This window comes from Patagioenas fasciata, chromosome 4, assembly GCF_037038585.1.
Source record: "Patagioenas fasciata isolate bPatFas1 chromosome 4, bPatFas1.hap1, whole genome shotgun sequence".
In the NCBI taxonomy this organism is placed as follows: Eukaryota; Metazoa; Chordata; class Aves; order Columbiformes; family Columbidae; genus Patagioenas; species Patagioenas fasciata.
In genome coordinates, this window is record NC_092523.1 from 57,098,909 (window position 1) to 57,116,416 (window position 17,508).

General features: G+C 42.2%; 1 protein-coding gene across 3 annotated transcripts in view; it reads left to right on the forward strand.

Annotated features, from left to right (window-relative positions):
- Positions 1 to 17,508, forward strand: part of AFF1 (ALF transcription elongation factor 1) — a 141,215-nt gene that overhangs the window by 16,769 nt on the left and 106,938 nt on the right. For 2 of the 3 annotated variants that reach the window (XM_071807966.1, XM_071807964.1), the window contains one exon: positions 9,201 to 9,263. In XM_071807966.1, coding sequence (XP_071664067.1) covers positions 9,229 to 9,263 — 35 coding nt within the window. In that variant the 5' untranslated portion in view covers positions 9,201 to 9,228. Of the gene's footprint in view, positions 1 to 3,155; positions 3,221 to 9,200; positions 9,264 to 17,508 lie in introns of those variants that run through there. The other variant, XM_071807963.1, reaches the window with a different exon arrangement.

Consider the following 17,508-nt stretch of genomic DNA (forward strand, 5'->3'; position numbering starts at 1 on the left):
CACAGAAAACACTGACAGTATCTTTGACCTGGATCTCTGTGCATACAATACACAGGATAAGGACCACTGAACCCGATCACTCTTTGCTGTTTTTCCAGCAGTTCTGGATTTCTCTTATTTCATTTTTAGGAGAGAAAAACACTACTGCAGTTTTAGCTATACATTCTCACCTCTTTGCTCTTCAAGCTGGATGCTGTGAATTGTTTTCTCTGCAAGAAGTCAGCTCACCATCCAAATTGCAGGTAAGGCCATTTTTATGGCTTTTAAAATTATTATTATTTAACAGCCTGCAGTGTGTCTCATTAATTTTGAGTGGAGAGGGTAAGGTTCCAGGAGGGCTTGCTGCTGGTTTAGCTTTAAGCAGAAGTGTCTTTGAGAAGCAGGACAGCAACATAATCCCTCTTTTACGAGTGCTCTGTAGCAATAGTATCGTGCTGTAATTCAGCGAGTAGCCTGGCCAAGTACAAATTCTGTGTCGTATGCGTGATATTTCTCCATTAGGGAGAAGGGTAGACAAAAAGAGATTTCCAGGGGTGTGACTTTAGCAGCAAGAACACATCTCCACCATAAAACTGCCCCTTTAGCTTTGGTTGCCAAGGTGGAAGCGTCTTTCCCTGCAGAGTGGTCCAGCTGGTGCAGAATTGCACCAAAGTGGAGACCACGGACTACCGGGACAGTTACTGATTCTAAAAATAGCTTTTTGAGGGTTTCTTGAAGTTTCCTCTGAATCAGCTGCCCCCGGCAAGTAACCAAAACAAGATCAGAAGACTGGTGTGAGCTGATGCAGCAGTTGCAATGTGCCAGGCACAGCAAACCATCATGCAGACAGTGCACACACCAGTCACCATATTTCAGAAAAATTGGTAAGAATAGGAGGTATTTCTAAGTATTTTGATGTGGAAGGAATCCGTCCTTTCCTCCTCCTCTTTTAAGGCCTGACATATTTGATCTTTTACTAGGAGTGAGGAGAATTAAAATGTGTTCCCAAAATTATGCACTTGTGTAACAGTTCTGTTAGACAATCTGCTAACACTTCAAATTTGAACTTAACACAATCAATATGTAAGTAAAGTTGGAAAAAGGAGCTCTGAGACACTGGCTTGCACTGAATTCACATTTTAACTCCACTGAGTCTGAATTTAGACTTGGAAGGTCTTGGGATACACAGATGTTACTAAATTAATTACTTGTTTTCCTACTCTTCCATACATTCCCAACTGTGTAATAGCTGCCATTAAAATAGTTGCTGTTGTGAAAAAATAGTTTTTGCTAAAGGAACATTCTTCTACTGAAACAATGGTTGTGTTAGGTGGTGTCTTTCTAGCCGTAAGACCCTTGTGATGATGTTTTACTTTTGTATTTGCAGAAAGCTGCTATTTGCTCATAATTACATGACTGTAGGAGCCAAGCACTAAGACACCGGTCAATGCTTTTGTCTCGTGTTTTCCAGACTGTGGTAGATTTGCTGCAGGCCCTGTGATGAGATAAATTTCGAATACCATTTAGTTATTGGCTTGAGGTCTTCAGTAAATCCAGGGGGCCTCCAGGAAGCTGTGTGAAGCTGGGAGTATTGTGGAAATAGTTTCTCTCTGGTGCTTAGGAAGCGTTTGCATCTGAAGATTGGTCTGCAGGATCTGGCACAGCTTTTATGAACATCTCTCAGCCTGCATATGTGTGTGTGTGCTTGTATGAACACTGAGGACATTCTCTTGTACTCTGATATGAGCCATGCAGTGGAAATGTTTATTTGCTTGTTAAGGAAAAAAAATGATGAGAGCCATTTTTATGGCCAAGAAGCTTCTCAATCAGTCAGCTCTCCCAGTGTTTCTAATTGCTACTGTTTTACTTCCAACACTAATGAACTCCTAAGGAACGTCAACATGTTTGAAGATAAGATCCTCCTCATCTGCTTGTGGAGTTTGAGCAGAAACACAAGACAAGAATTTACAAGTCTTGTGCACATACTTGTATGATGTTTTGATAAAGTAACTCCATTGCATCTTGCTTATGTGTATGAAAATTCACTAGCTACTTGGAAACAGCTTGCTTCGGTAAAGTTGGTGTGCCTGAACCTTTAATTTAAGTATGAGATAGTCCTTGAGGCAGAGGAGGATCTGGACATCAGGCAGCCCTTGCACTCCACAGCAGCCCCCGTTGCCTGACGCTGAGATGACACAAAAGAGCAATGCCAAAGGGCCTTTTATTTCCCTCCCACCACGTACACCCCTCTTCCCAAGAATAGCAGCACCTTCTCCCCTCCCCTCTTGGTTTAATTCTTGGCTAGGTAACATATTTCTGAACTCTAACTTTTCTTTCGTAGCCCATTAACTTTGTAGTAAAGGGGGATGATACTATCAGCACAAAGCACACTTGTTTCTGCTCTTCGTGCTGTGGAAGGATCACACTGCTGAAAAAGACATGGTTGAGAGACGGCAACCAGATCTGTGGAAAGAGCAACTCTTAGCACCGTCTTCCATGATAAGACCTTCAGCAGCTTATCTGTGCTTTTAACGAGCAATGCCATCAAACAGGTAGTGTCACTTTTAGTGAGCTGGAAGCTGATGAGGAACCCTGGTGAAGTGCACTTGCAAGGTGATCACCCAGCAGGATGACTGCAAAGCTGTTAGGAGAGATGCTGCATGGGTCACATCTCTCTACAATAGTAAATCGTCCCATGCTCATTTCCCTTCAGAAAATACACAGGTTTGGGGTCAACCTCGGTGTCAAACTAGAAACATTGATTCACAATCTGAAGGAAAAAGTAAGGGTTTTACTTCTAGTGGAAGTAGAGTTTTTACTGTTGGGCTGCTGCAACGTTCACTGGAATTGTGCTCTTGTCTTTTGCTAGAGCCGCAGGGGAATTTAGGAACCTTGTGAACGCTGTCTTTCCCAGCCCCCAAACAGGTCCAGAAGTCACGACGTTTATTTCGGCACAGCCATTAGGATTTCACTCTGGATTTTGTGTCGTTCTTTACATCCATTCTTGATCCGCATAGGAACAAAACGCAGCGCGGAGGTGTTTGAAAGCGCCCGAAATCGCTCGCACCGGCTCCGGCTGGGACAGCCACGAGCGTCTTCGGGCGCTTCCGGAACCCTTCGGGCGTGTCCGGAACCCCTCAGCGGGGCGGGGCGGCCCGACGCCGGCTCACCTTGCTCCGAGCAACAGGTCGCGGAGGTAGAGTGGCTTCTGCGGAGCTTGGCCGGCTGCGGTGGAGCCGAGGTGAGAGGGGCCGGAGGGCTGGCTTCCCTCGCTGGCCCCGCTATCGGGGGACAGCCGCGGAGAAGGAGCGGGAGGGAGGCGGCGGCGGTGGTTCCTCCGGACAAGCAGCAGCCGGTGCTCCCCACTGCCGTTTTTCGGACGGAGCCCCTCAGCGGTGTCCGGGCGGGGTCGGGGGCGGTTTGCGACCACTTGCGCGAGCGCCCGCGGCCCGTTGCGGGGCTGCAGCGCCGTCAGTGATCAGCTGCTGCGGAGCGCACGGTTGGGCGTGCAAGTGCTGTGTCTGCTCAGGTTGACAAGGTGGTAACGGAAAACCGGCTGATCTGTAGAAAAGGGTTTTATCGGGGTGGTTGTGTCCAAGTTCCTCGACGGTTTTCCTTGGCTGCTTGGTCTTTTCTGCTTGTTCTCGCCTCCTGCGGTTGTGTAAGTGGGATCTTATTAGCTGGAGATCTACTTGGGCAAGGAGCTTATCTGGGTATTTTTATTCAGGTGAGTAATAGCACTGTTTTCACCTGGGCACAGTTATTAGTCTTGTAGTTGGCTGTAGTTGGCTCTAGCACTCTTAGAGGACAATGGTAAGGCATATGTGGAGAAGCCAAAACTGTTGGGGTTTTTTGTTGTTGTAATAATTGAAAGTCTTATGTGACTGTTCATTGATGTATCCCTTCAAATAACTTTATGTGTACAAATAATTTTATGTGTAGAAAAAAATTTGTCTATAATAATACTGCTTTGAAGGGAAGCAAAACTCTTAAAACCTTAAAATCATAGGCTAGTTCAGGTTGTAAGGACCTTCAAAGCTCATCTAATCCAATACCCTGCCATGAGCAGGGACATCTTCAACCAGATCAGGTTGCTCAGAGCCCCATCCAGCCTGGCCTGGGATGTCTCCAGGGATGGGGTGTCCACCACCTCTTTGGGCAACCTGGGCCAGTGTCTCACCACCCTCAGTGCAAAAAATTTCTTCTTCATGTCTAGTCTGACTTCTCCCCTCTTAGTTTAAAACCATTACCCCTTAAGAGATGGGTGTGTGTGTTTTAGCCTTCCAAGCAGCTTCTGTGTTCCATCAGAGCAGCTGTTTGCCTGGGGTTGATGGAGAAATGCAGAAAGAAGAGGAATAAAAATATATCTGGCTAAGGGATACAGAAATTAGTTTTGCCAAATACAGCACTGTAAGAAACTTGTAAAATTTCAAAAAAGGGCCACTCAGGTGCCTGGTTTCTTCTCCTTTGTATACTGTGGTTTTCAATGTCTGGCTTTTTAAAAATCAAACCCAGTGATCATGAAGAGTTCAGCTTCACCAACAACTATGATTGCACCTTCTTTTGGTGTAAAAGTGAAGAGTTGGCAGCAGTGGAAAACTGACAGCTGGAAATAATCTATCTATAGGTAAAGCTAATTAAATAAATGATTGCCATTAGTCCTTATGATAATACTTTTTGCAGTTCCTGGGGTAGAGAGTCAGAGCTTTCCAGACTCAACTCTATCAGTTTTTCCCATTCATAAATACCAGCTTCAGTGCTGAAATCTGTCTTAGATTTTGAAGTAGGTACATGTGCATCTCACCAGGCTTTTCATTAGTAGCAAGTTTTAAGCCATGTTACTATCTGTATGTTTTACTTGCTTCTGGACAGTTTGATGGAAAATACAAAGTAACATTCAATTTGTATACATTTTCTGTTTGCTTGGTGGAAGATCACCTCTCAGTGTCAGACTTAACCCAGTATTCAGCTAAGAAGTCCACCTGCATCCATGAGCTTTGCAATGCACTCATGAATTTTGCAGCTTCCTTTCCTTTGATAAAAATCTGAGCTCCTACAGAGTCAGTTCATGAACATTTTTGTCACCTCTCAGTGTGTGTCACCTTCCACAACTAAATACTTGAACCTGGCCTTATTAGCTGTTGAAGAAGCACAAGGTGTGCTTGATCTGTCTCCCTGTTGGACTGTATATTTAGTTTAGATATGTTTCTCTTTTAAAGACAGCACTGGTGCGGTGGCATGGTTTTTTGTGTTGTGGTCTTTTGTTTGGTTTTGGTGTTAAAAAGTTGAGGTTTAATGCTAGTGACCTAGCCAGTCACAAAGCAGTTTTAGGTCTTGGTTAGGTTGTGATGAGGAATATAGAAGCTCCTGAATATCTTATTTTTCATGACATTGAGGACAGTTTTGACCTTGGAACAGAAACTGCTTGGTGTGGAGGTTCTGCTGGCTGTTTAGCTGAGGTATGCAGCTCAGGTGTTGGCTTTTGAGTGGTTACCCCCCTCAGCTGCCCTCAGCCCCCTGCGTTGGGAGGCATTGGTGACTCACCTGGGGTTTGGAACAGGTGTGGACAGTTTCTTCCCCTGGCAGCTCTCAACTTCCTCAGTTTTAGCTAATCTCTTGATTAATTTGTACCCAAGTGTGTAAAATTTGGCTCACTAGGGTATGGTGCAGGTGAATTAGGAGATGGACATCATGATCAGGAGGTGGTGCACTGTCTCCTCATGCAATGTGGTTTCATCCTCCAGGCGTCATCAGGGGCTTATTTTTATAGTATTTTTGCATATGCTCTGATGTGTAGTGCTAATCTTTCCTCTTTCTCATGGAAGAGTTACGATGTGTCTTAAGTAGGGTTAGAATTGTTATTTCTAAGACTTCGGTAAAGCAAATAATAAAAAGGTGACTTTTTCCCATGTAGCAAACTCAGACTGTCTCCTTTTGCGTTGCCTCATTCTTGCGTGAGGGTTAGTGGCAACATTTTTGGAGGACAAGTTAGCTGCTGTATAAATGCACACAGGCATTAATTTCTATTTTCAGTCTGTTTTTATAGCCTTGATTCTTAAAGAATGAAATAAACCACAAAAATGTTGAAGAAATAAGTTCACAAAAATTGTTAGCATTTTTTGTATCTAAAAAGCAATTACTACCAGACTTTTGCAAGATAGGGTGCTTCCTGAGTGACTGGGAAAGAAAACCTTGGCACTTAAGAGTCCCTGAAACATTAGGGAAGTGTGCAGGGGGTTGAAAATAAGTGAAGGAAGAAATTATTTTAAGCACTTTGAGCAAAAAGCACTGTTAATAACAGAACAGTTGCTTTTAAAACAAGAAGAGGCATCCTAAGTGAAATAGCCAGCTAGACTAATTGACATCAGAGAGGAAAGCCTTTGTTTATTAACATAGCTTGGTTTCAGAAAATAAAAGCATAAGCATTTGTAACATGTTGAAATATGTCAGATTAATGACGTCCACACAACCTCAAATCAATGCTGCGTCAGTATGGTTGAAAACCTGGCCCTGTCAAAGGCGTTTGCAAAACTTGTGGGTTGTTTAATGGAATCTAGATTTTACTGCTGGACACTCAAGTTTTATAGCCGTGTTAAGGATAAGCTGGCGCCACAACACGCTACCCTAGAACCCTGCTTAGACAAGTGTGTGCATACATCTCTATCTGCCTACATTATTACAAGGTGAGGTCTATCTTCTGGCTGAGGAAAGAACATTTGAACACCAGGAACACAGAACTAAATAGAAGTTGAAAGAAAGCTGGAACAACTTCTTCCAGTACACGCTGTCTACTTCTCGCACTTCCGTTTATTTTTAAATTCAAGTGGGCACCTTATTCCTTTGAGGCTGTTTACTTAGCAGCAAAGGTTAGGGTATTCATGATTCCTAGCGGGGAACAAATATTTAGGGTTTGTTTGCTTTCAGATCTGTACTCTAAACTTAGTACGAGTGCCTATTACAAAGATTTCTTAGCTGCAGGTTGAGATGGGTGTTCGACAGGATTCCCATCTTTAGTGGCCTGTGTCTTTTCTGTGGTTATCTGATGGTATCTTACCTGGCATTAAGACCGTGACCTAGAGGTCAGCTGCTTCATCTGATCATCAAAGCATCTGTGGTCCTGTTTAACATCAGTTGCTCTGAGTTCACATGGCTTCACGTAATGCTACTGTAGCCTGTCCCCCTAACCATAAATCATTTTGCTCCCTCAGGAGTCTGAAATGTTGCAAATAAATGTCACAAACCAAAATGTAAACGTTTTCAGTCATATTTCTTCCTGTTGGAGGTTTTTGCTTCTGCTGAGGTGATCTTGCACTTTCATTGATCTAAGCTTACTTACGGTGCCTTTATGATTCCAGATGTGTTTCTTTCCTTCACGAGTCCTTGTAGACCATATCTCTGCTGCACAGGGCACCCATGGGACAGGCATCACAAAAACTGTTTTGATGCCATCAGTTCTGTGCATGCTTTGCATTGTCTGCCCGGCTGTGAGCTAAAGGCAAGTTTGAGGCAGACAGAGGATAGTGAGGAGGAAGGGGCATTGGGCACGAAGTGAGCAAAGAGCTTTGAGTCAGAGTATTCTCCAAGTTCATCCCTTCTGTGTGCATGTGAGCAAGAGAAAAACCTTTTTTTGGATGTTTTTTTCTGTGAACGGGGAAAAAGGCACTAGTAATGTGGTAGCTGAAACTTACTGTCTCTGAGTGCCCTGCTATGTGGAGCTGCCGTCATGCTGGTGTGAGGAGCTCGATTTCTTGCAGTAACTGGCACAGCATCCTTACCTTTCTGTTTCCTTCTTGCTTCCTGAACACTGCTGCTTTGAATTTTTATCTGGTGCTACCCTTTAATCTATAGCTGTATTTTTAATGCTTGTGTTTTTTTTTTTTCCTCTCTCTCTCCTCTCCTTCTCCTTTCCACACATGTTTCTATTCATCAGAGGTCTGTTTGGTTGTCTGAAGTTGTACTTATGATTAAAACTGAAGTGAACATCCTGGAGCCTGTAGCTATAGCCTGGTTTGTCATGCTCTTGGCCAAGCCTGTAGTTGTCTTTAAGAGCCAACCTGAAATACAGCATCACTGCTGAGGGAAGGGGAAAATTAATGTCTTGCTTCTCCCATTCTTACCTTACATATGATCCATGTATTTGGATCATATATATTTAGGAGCCCTGCAGTGACTGCCCGTCGGATGTCCCAGGCTCTGGGCATAGCATGTTCCTGGGAATCTCCACCCAGTCTCCCCACTTCAGGCTCATCCAGCTGCAATTTAGCTCCTGTTCTGAATGCTGAAGAGCTCGACAGAGATTGGCACAGATGCTGGTTTAGGTAGCTGCCAGTCTTTTGAAAAACCTGCTTGTGAGAGCCAGTGTCACATGGCAGGTCCTGCTGCCTGGGTGTTCCAGACAGATGATTACTAAATGTATTTTGTTGTTCCTAGACAGTTCAGGACAATTTCTCCAAACGCTCATTATGATATATAGTAATGAGTGTTTGTGGCTCTAACAGGTCTCTTTGAAATCAACAGAAGTGTTTACAGGACCATTCCCAGCATTTACAGGCTTTTGAGAATTCAGTTTTTGGATCTGTATGTTTAATACTGAGATTGTACCTCAGCCTGTCAGTATTGAGGATTGTGGAAAAAGCTGTCAGCCTAGTGAACTTGAAAAATTCAAATGATTTGCTGCCTTGAGTAAGCAATCTGCTCTTCAGTTACTACACAACAGGAAGGTTAGATATATTTCACACCATCATTCTGAATATAACTGAAAGATTACTTAGACTGTTAGGGAGAACTGGAGGATTCACACAACTCTGAAAAGATCTGTGTGAGTGTGTTGGGGGTGAGTATTGTTTATCTTTAATTTCACAGTGCGAAATTATTTTGGAGAGTTAATTTAAAATTGAGATTTCAGGTACACATACAACCCTACATGCAGAGTGTGCATGCACAGACACATAGACAAAGGAAACAAACATTTAGATTTAATTTTTTGTTCATGGTAACAAATGTTTTAGACATTGCTATACTGTAATGACTTGCTACCTCAGAAACTGAAGATTTTTTTCAGTTTAATTCTCCGTTTCCCCCCTCTGCTGACTCTGAGGAAGGATGATCCTGGCTTGGTCTTTGTGACTGTTGAAGCAAAGCTTGAGTGGCATCTACTGAGTATGCTGTGCAATTCTTCTGTAAAAGAGATGTTTAATATCTGGTTTTTTTCCCTCTTCCAGATGAGGTGACTCAAATTGAGACATCATAATGGAATCTACAGACAACCAGAGCAGCAACAATGGGTAAGAATTAGTTTGGTGTAATTGTGGCTTCCCAGGTGCTCTGACAAATCTTGAAATGGTTTAACAAAAATATAATCACCGCCCCCCCCTCAATTCAAGAATCATAATGACTTTTACCAGGGAATTGATACCTTTTGTAACTTGAATCTGTTGTGAACAGTGTTTGACACAGAGTCTGAAGACTCTCAATGGGACTCTGGCTGATGACAGTGGCCCCTTGTCCTGGTTAAACTCCGACCATCACATGGAGCTGAGGTGTTTGCTTACAGCGCATCATGCCTTGATCTCTAGTTCGCAACCTTGGTGTAGCGGGCAGCAGCGTTGCCATCCCAGTGATCTGCGTGGGGTGACCCAGCCCATAAAACAAGCATTTCTGTACTCTTGATGCATTTGATTTGAGAAAGGCAGTCCTGACTGGGGCTCGGAGTCTTGCAAGTACACATCTTTGGAAGTTTGGGCAATGAGGGTTTTTCATTTAAATGTCTAACTTGCAAAATTGATTTTTATTTTGTGAGGGTGTAGTTTTTCTGCAGTTCCCATTTCTTTCTCATTTAGCTCTTTACAACGACCAGTATGCTTTATCTTCGCACTACAGATTGGCATTCATTTCCCCTATTATACATGCCATCCTGAGGCATGAAAGGGCAGTGATCACTGTGCAGTCATGTTACAGGGGAGGTGTGGATGGACATATGATTAAACCTAGATATTGCAAAGACATCTAAACTCCTTACTGCACCTCCTCTGCTATCACTCTCCAAAGTGCATCTAACTTCATAATGTATTGGTTTTTTTTAAGTTGGCAATACATCTGCAAGGAATGGGCGTAAAAAAAAAATAAAAGTGGGGGGAGGGTTTAGCTTCTGGTTAGAATACTGTGTATAGCAAACCAAAATCACGGGCGTTACTTGCTCAGTGTCCTACATACCTCTCTGCTTCATCTAGGGATTTGATATCACCACAAAATTAATCTGGCAACTGTAGTGAATCTGAAGGGTACATTGTGTTCTGTACATAGATGTTATCTTGATTCAATTGGAATATAAATCAAGATATTTAACACTCCTCACAGTGTGGCTTCTGACAGCTCCAGTGCCAAAGCCAACAAGGACTATGAACTTCTCGCTGTTGTTTTTAACTGTTTGTGGAAGTTTCATGCTGGTTATGGAACATTCTAAGGCATTTGGAGTGATAAATGAGTAGTGCCAAGGAAGATGATGGAAATTGTTCCTGATGGCTGCCAAAAGCTAGCAGGGTGCAGCCTGGTTCCTGGGAGAAGGTGGCTTCTTTTTAAATGGGTTCCTTCAGTTTAAATATTGAAGGACGAAGGGTTGTTTTTCTCTCTTTTCTCAGAAATGTTTGATTCCTAACATCTGTACAGCATGTTTTTTTCATAACTGGCTGCATCCAACCTAGTCTTCTGTTGTTAAAGTCAAAATAACTTTTTGGTTATATTCTTCCCCACCCTTTTTTTTTTTTTTTTCCGGTGTTGTACTCGGCTCCATTTTTTTCCTTTGCCCTGCTGCTCCTCTAGCCCCACTGTAGCTATGCTGTGTGGGTTAGACCCAGTGAAATTTAAGTGCTTTTCATTATTGCCCAGCAAGGACGTGTAGCTGGCAGTCAGCTTTGGCTCTGGAAAGTGCCAAGTTTAAGAAGGTGCCATAAAGCAAGCCTTTGGAGAAATGCTTTGCTGAATCAGAGTCAACAGAGTTTTGCTGCCTCAGCCTTCTTCGGACTTGCCATTGCTCACAGTGCACAGCTTCGTTTACCTTGTTAAACTGGTTTTTGTGTATGCTTGCATGTATGGGCTTCTTAATTTTGCTTGCTTTCCAACTGTACTTTGGTGGCAGGAGTTTGGGGACAAGATGAATCTATCTCCTTTCCTCCAAATATGTAGAGCCCTTGAAATTCTACACCTTATGGTTGTAGCAATGTATGTATTTGTTGTGTGGCTTGTTCTTCAACTACTAGTGGAGAAAGACACAAGAATGTCAAGCCTTTGACAGGTTTGTGTAGGGTTTAGGATTGCCAGAACATAAGTAACTCTTTTAGAATTTATCTCTCTGTGGCCTCTGGCTTTCTGTAGAGGTAGCAAGGAGATGCAAGGAAGAAGGATGCTGACAGCTTGGGGGGCTGGTGGGGCTGAGAGCTTTGGAATTGTCCTGCCAGTCTGGGGCAGCAGAGCCTTTATGGAGCATGGTCCTTGCCTTCTGACCCAGTGCAGAAGTTCTGTCTGGAATGAAAAGACTGCCCTCCGCTGCTTCACAGGCCTGGGTTCACAATATCTGTTTGACCTTTTTCACTTCCAAATATGAAGGACTTGTCAGTGGCAATAATGGCAGTGGTAAGATGGGTTGCTTGTCAAGAGAGCTGGGAGAATGCATTTTAATTAAAGGACAGTAGTGAGTCCTGAAGACTGAAAGTAAGGGTGTGTATCTGTTTGAAAAACCTGATGTGGTACAGTGCAATGAGATGTTTTGACAAGCTTGGTAGGGGCTTGAATTTGACCTATTTCTGGGTATAAACAAATACATGTTTTACTTTACAGCAAATACGATACTTCAGGAAAGCCTACTGGCCATGTATTTAATCTAATTATGTGAATATAGCTTGGTATCTATTCCTTCTTCGTTGGTCCTCTATGCTTGATTGTTTCACAATAGCATAAGCTTCTGGTATTTGTTCCACAAACCTGATGTTTATTAGTATATTAGTTTATTATATATACACTTATTAGTATAATGTTATATTGCCTTTTTGCCTGAGTTAAGGGATGCTGTATTTCTCTTTGAACAGTCCCTGATTCAGATTTGTTGGAGTCTTGCAAGAAAACCTAAGTACTGATTATTAACATTTTTTTGTCTTCCTCTCCCCACAACTAACACTTATTGAAAATAAAGATATGCAGAGATTTATTTTAAAATACCATCCTCGTGCATGCCTCCACACCCCCCAATAGTGTTAGAGCAGAAAAGGCCTGGGAGCAACTGAATTTCATAGCAGGTGAAAAATGAGTAACTTGAAGTGGAGATGTTCTCTCTGGAGAAGTGGGAGCTCTGTGGAGATGTCGGAAACTTCCAGATGCTTTAGGAGGACTAAGTTGAATAGATGAACAAGGCTGAAGATAAGATACTGTGTGATTACTTTGAAAATCCATGTGTGCGTGAACTGACTAGCACTGAGCTAACACTGGGGTATGTCAGGCATTGTTACTGGTGAGCAAAGCGATGTGGATCTTCCTTCTGTCAAGAGTGCCAGATCCTGGTGGAGATGCTGTAGGTACTGGCTTAGGCAGCGTGTCAGCATCTGCACCATATCTGAAAATGTTGTAACTTGATGCTTGAAACTTCTGCGTCTTCTTTTCCCTGGTAAATTTTGACTTCCTTTTGGTCAATATCTCCAAATATGGGTGGGTAAATGGCCAGGTGAGGTGGTGCTGTGTACATTAAATGCACACAATGTACGTACCCACATCCTGTGCTTTACTGGTGACCTGAGGTCAGTGGTCTGGCATTTTCAGGAATTCCAACTTAAGAAACGGTGGCATCCAGGTAGCCTGCAGAGCTTCATTTGCTGTTCTGTTGGATTTGCATTTCTATGCAGTGTTTAATCACAAACTTCTTCTCTGGAGAACTCTATTCTTATTCAATGCATAGGTAGATAAGAATGGATCTAAAATTAAAATGCTCATAAATAGCTTAAATACATTTGGAATTATGATCACCTGTAGGAAGCTTCTCCTGTTAGGTTTTTAAGTAGTATTATGTTTGTAATCCTCTTCACCTCAGGAGCGCATTTCTGAGCTTATGATGAGCTGAAGTCTACAGAAAGCTTATTTTATTGATCTGTTTTATTTGCGTTTTACTTAACGGAGGCTATTTCCTTAATTTGCCATACATCTTTCAGAGACAAGGACCTGAAAGGGGAGAAATTCGTATCACTGGTTGGTGAATAAAAAACAAAACAAAACCAAACAAACAGAAAAACAGGAGGAAAAAGCTGCAGCCTGCTAATCTTGAAAACATATGTAAGGGAGGGGTGTACATCTGACAGGGTATGTTCTGACAGAAAGCTTTCTTTGGGGAAACGCTGATTTGTTGGACTGGAAATGTTCCACAGGAACTTAGCAGTTTTCATCAAATCTTCCAACAAAAACAGCACAATTTTGTTCTTAGGGCAGCTGGTGAACCAGTAACCAGAGGCAGGGAATCTGGGGCCTCTCGACTGTTCCCTTGGTTGTATGTCTGAAACATTTAAAAAAGCATCAGAATGGCATTTGCTTCACGTGAAACTTCTGTGGTGTAGGATTTCTAGTGCTTTATTCTGGGTGGAATGTTCTATGCTCAGTCCCCCTTCTCCTTCCTTAAAAATGGAAAGTGGCTGCCAGCACAGCTCAGGAATTATCAATTATTTCTATTATCAGAAAGCAGGCACCTGTCTACCCTTGCTCTTTGGAAAACTGCAGTAAGCACAAGTGGGATTGTTGGCAAGTTTTTAAAAATCTGTAAGTAATACAATGTTGTTCAGGTTATTATTTTCCTTGTTAAACAGAGAAGATGCTCAGTTTTATTTTCTTTTGAAATTCCTTTTTTAATCTCCAGCAAATATGAGATGCTGGTTTCACACATGACACTTCTCATGCTCTTTGCCTTTTCTTTTCCTGAGGAGATCTTCCTAGGGGAGGAAAACAAAAAAGCCATGCAGTTCAGCAGTTGTATGTTACATCCCGGAGCAGCACTAGGGGAGGTTTAGTCCTACCATCCTGTCTCTCCTGCTCCTTTCCTGCTTTGATTCCTGATAGTGTTTTTCCTCTTTTTCCAGTAGTTGAGAGGATCTTGATATTTCCCACCCATGCTGTTTGATTTTTGTGCTAAGGATTTCAAATGATTTGGTAATGGATTTTACTTACAAGCTCTTTTCAGGGGTATGTGTAGCATGGTAACTATGGTGACTTTGGTTTGGTTTTTTTTTGTGTTGTTTGTTTGTTTTGTTTTGTTTTGGTGGTTTTTTTTTTTTGAAAGTTGTGTCTGTCTACTTTTTATTTGAATTCACTATTAAACCAGACTCAGCATGACCCAAATTGGGGTAAGGGAGGAGACCGTTAGATTTAGATGATTTAAGCAAGGTTCGGGTACAATCTAGTGACGAAGGCAGGATTTCCCAGGGTGCTTGGCTTACCCACCCCTTTGTTTTTCTACCAGTATCATCACTGAATGCTGTTCTGTAAATACCACAGGATCTCTGGAAGTCAGGGATAGCCATGCTACCGCTTCAAGAAGCTCAGCCGAGCTGTGGGCTGAGAAGAATGAGGTAGAGGCTTCAGGACCAAGGCCCAAAGAGCTAGTTATAAAGGTCAACTCCCTTTCTTCTGTAGCAGGTGTTTTGCCCCCAAGATAGCTTTCTCTTGAGGACTAAGTGAGATCTAGGTGTTTCACGGTCATGTCTTGAAAGACTGTATCATCATTGCCCAGGTGGCAGTGATATTAACATTTCTTAAATTTTGAGTGCCTGCCTTTGCAAAAATAACAGCATCCTTTTGACCACAGTGTCTCTGTGTTTAGTGGATATGTAAATGTGAGATTGAAAAAAAAAAAAAAATCCAGCTGCTATTCCTGTGCCACAGTTTTACTTGATCATCCTTTTGATTTACCTGCAGGTTTGCAAGCTCTTCAGAACCTCCGCAGAGGTCTCTTCTATGTGCTTTGAAGAAATTAGTATCATAAATAGTTTGGGATGGAAGGGACCTTCAAAGCTCATCTAGTCCAACCCCTCTGCCATGAGCTGGGACATCTTCAACCAGATCAGGTTGCTCAGAGCCCTGTCCAGCCTGGTCTTGAATATCTTCAGGGATGGGGCATCCACCACCTCTCTGGGCAACCTGGGCCAGTGTCTCACCACCCTCAGTGTAAAAAATTCTTTCCTCATGTTTAGCCTGATGGTAGGCAGTGCTCACGTGGCAGTTTGAAGGGAGTTTAGGCTTCCTTTCCCTGTCTCAGAGCATTTCACAGGCATTTATGAGATAAGTGCTGAAATGCAGAAGTTAAATAATGACATGGAGATTTGTCTCCTCCTGCCCCATTTCTTCACAGTCATTCTCTTGGAAAGCCTCTGTGCTTCCAGCCCAGGTGCCTCGCCTTGGCACAGCCTTGTATACCTTGGATCAATGCGAAAAGCCTTGCCATAAAGCCAACACCCTGTTAAACATCAATCCCTTTTCACAATACTGGAATCAAGAAGCACTTGAATAAGCACTTTTCAAGGAGGTGGGGTGGAAAACTGCTAGAAACTTTTGATGCCACAAAGCATGTTGTTCTTCTTTTTCTTTTTTTTTTTTTTTTTCCCCTGGAGAAAGATTAGCTGTTGTATTGAGTTTGAATATATTTTTTCTTACTTTTTTTTTTCATTATCCGTTCTGCCCAAAATTGCTGAGATGGATTACATTTAATCTTCAGGGAGATAACCTGTGTGGAAATATGCAGTCCGGGCTATCTGGATTAAGAAAATTTATATGATCAGCTGGAGAAGGTCTTAAAACAGAAAGCAGCCCTGCCCTGGTATTTGTTTCTCCCTTTTCCTTGGCCTTTTTGCCACTGGATAAGAACAGTGTCTGTGTGTTGGTACATGTGAAGACAGGCAGAGCTACGCTTGCAGCTGGTGTCATCTTAGGCACTACTGTACTCTAATAAATAACAGAAATTAAGCTAGTGGTAGGCCAGATTAGTGTTTTAAGAGGGGAGAAAATGCATTTTGTGGCCAAAAGTAACTGAATACCATAGAGTCATGGAAGAGAAGCAGACAGTTTCTACCTTTCAAGTTGTTTCCAACAGTGAAAGTGATTATGTAACCTACAGAATCTCCTCTTACTGCCCCACTTAAGCATTCTTAAAACAGAATGAAAACCTACATCTGTTGCGTAATTATATCTGTATATGCTACAGATTTCTTGATTATTTTCACTATATTCTCCACTCCTCCCATCCTTGGGAAGATGTAAGAGTTAATTGTTACTTATTGATCCTGAAGCTATCAGATAAAAATGTAATTGCATTCACTATTATATTCAAAATGCTAGCTTCTCCTGTGAAACCATGATTATGTATGCAGTGAAATAGCTTATTAAAGCTTTGAGTAAGTAAGAGAATGTGTGTTTAAATCCCAGCACGCATAGCAAATGTTAGACAGCTACATACATCAAGTGTGCATATATGTGTATATATTAATATAAATTTGGCTCACTGTTTCACTGCATAAACTTTTAAAAGCCATTCACTGCATAAACCTTTAAATGCCATGATAATAGTTGGTGTATGTATGTTCTCATCCAGCAAAGGAATCTGCTACCACCCAGAAGATGACAAATCATATTCCTTAAAATTTCCTAAGCAGTGTGTTTGTGCAGCCTGTACAGACAAAAGGTTTTTTTTTTTTTTTTCAGTATTGGAGACAAAGTAGTCTAGAAGAATATGGTTTTTAAAGTTTCCTTGAATAGACAGTAGGTTCCAGCCTGGTTAAGTGCAGGCAAAAGGCTGCAGATATCCTATACCACTCTGTTAGTCTCTTTATAATGGACTGAAACATTGAGGTATGGCTTCTGAAATTTGAAGCAGATCTTATGGAATGTGACCCTTTTATTATTTTATTTCACAGCTTTCTTAAAAGCTGTGTCACCTGGCTTGTGTTACACATCTGGAAATGTGGTCTGAACTGCAGGTCCTGGTCCAATTTAGTTTCTAGCCAGGCAGAAGGTCTGATGTGTGGTCAAAGTCTTGATACTTCCCTAAGTGTTTTTTTGGAGCCCAGGGTACTTGGCATTCCCTTCACTGGAGGGACAGGGTGGAATTAGTTGAAGTGTAGGTCTTGAGGGTGAAATGCTGAATTTTACCTCTGTTGCAGGATTTCTGCAAAGTAGACATGAAGTAACTTGATAGCCTGTTCTGTGCATACACTTACCCATCTATATAATGAGAATATTTTTTTTCTGTTTAGCAATATTTTGTAGCAGCTTTGATACAAGTGCCAAGTCTCTTGTAACACATAGGAAATAGTTAAAACCTCTGTGCTCAAGTAGCTGTGGAAAACACCAGTTAACGGGTTCCTGGAGAGGTGTGGATTCCCCAGGTTTTAGCAAAATGTGGGAACTGCGGGGTAGCCAAAAGTGTCGATCCCCACGTTGGTGTTCTGCATTTGCAACGCTGGATGTGCACAGCAAGCAGGAACTTTGTTGGTATAGCAGTGCATTTTTGTT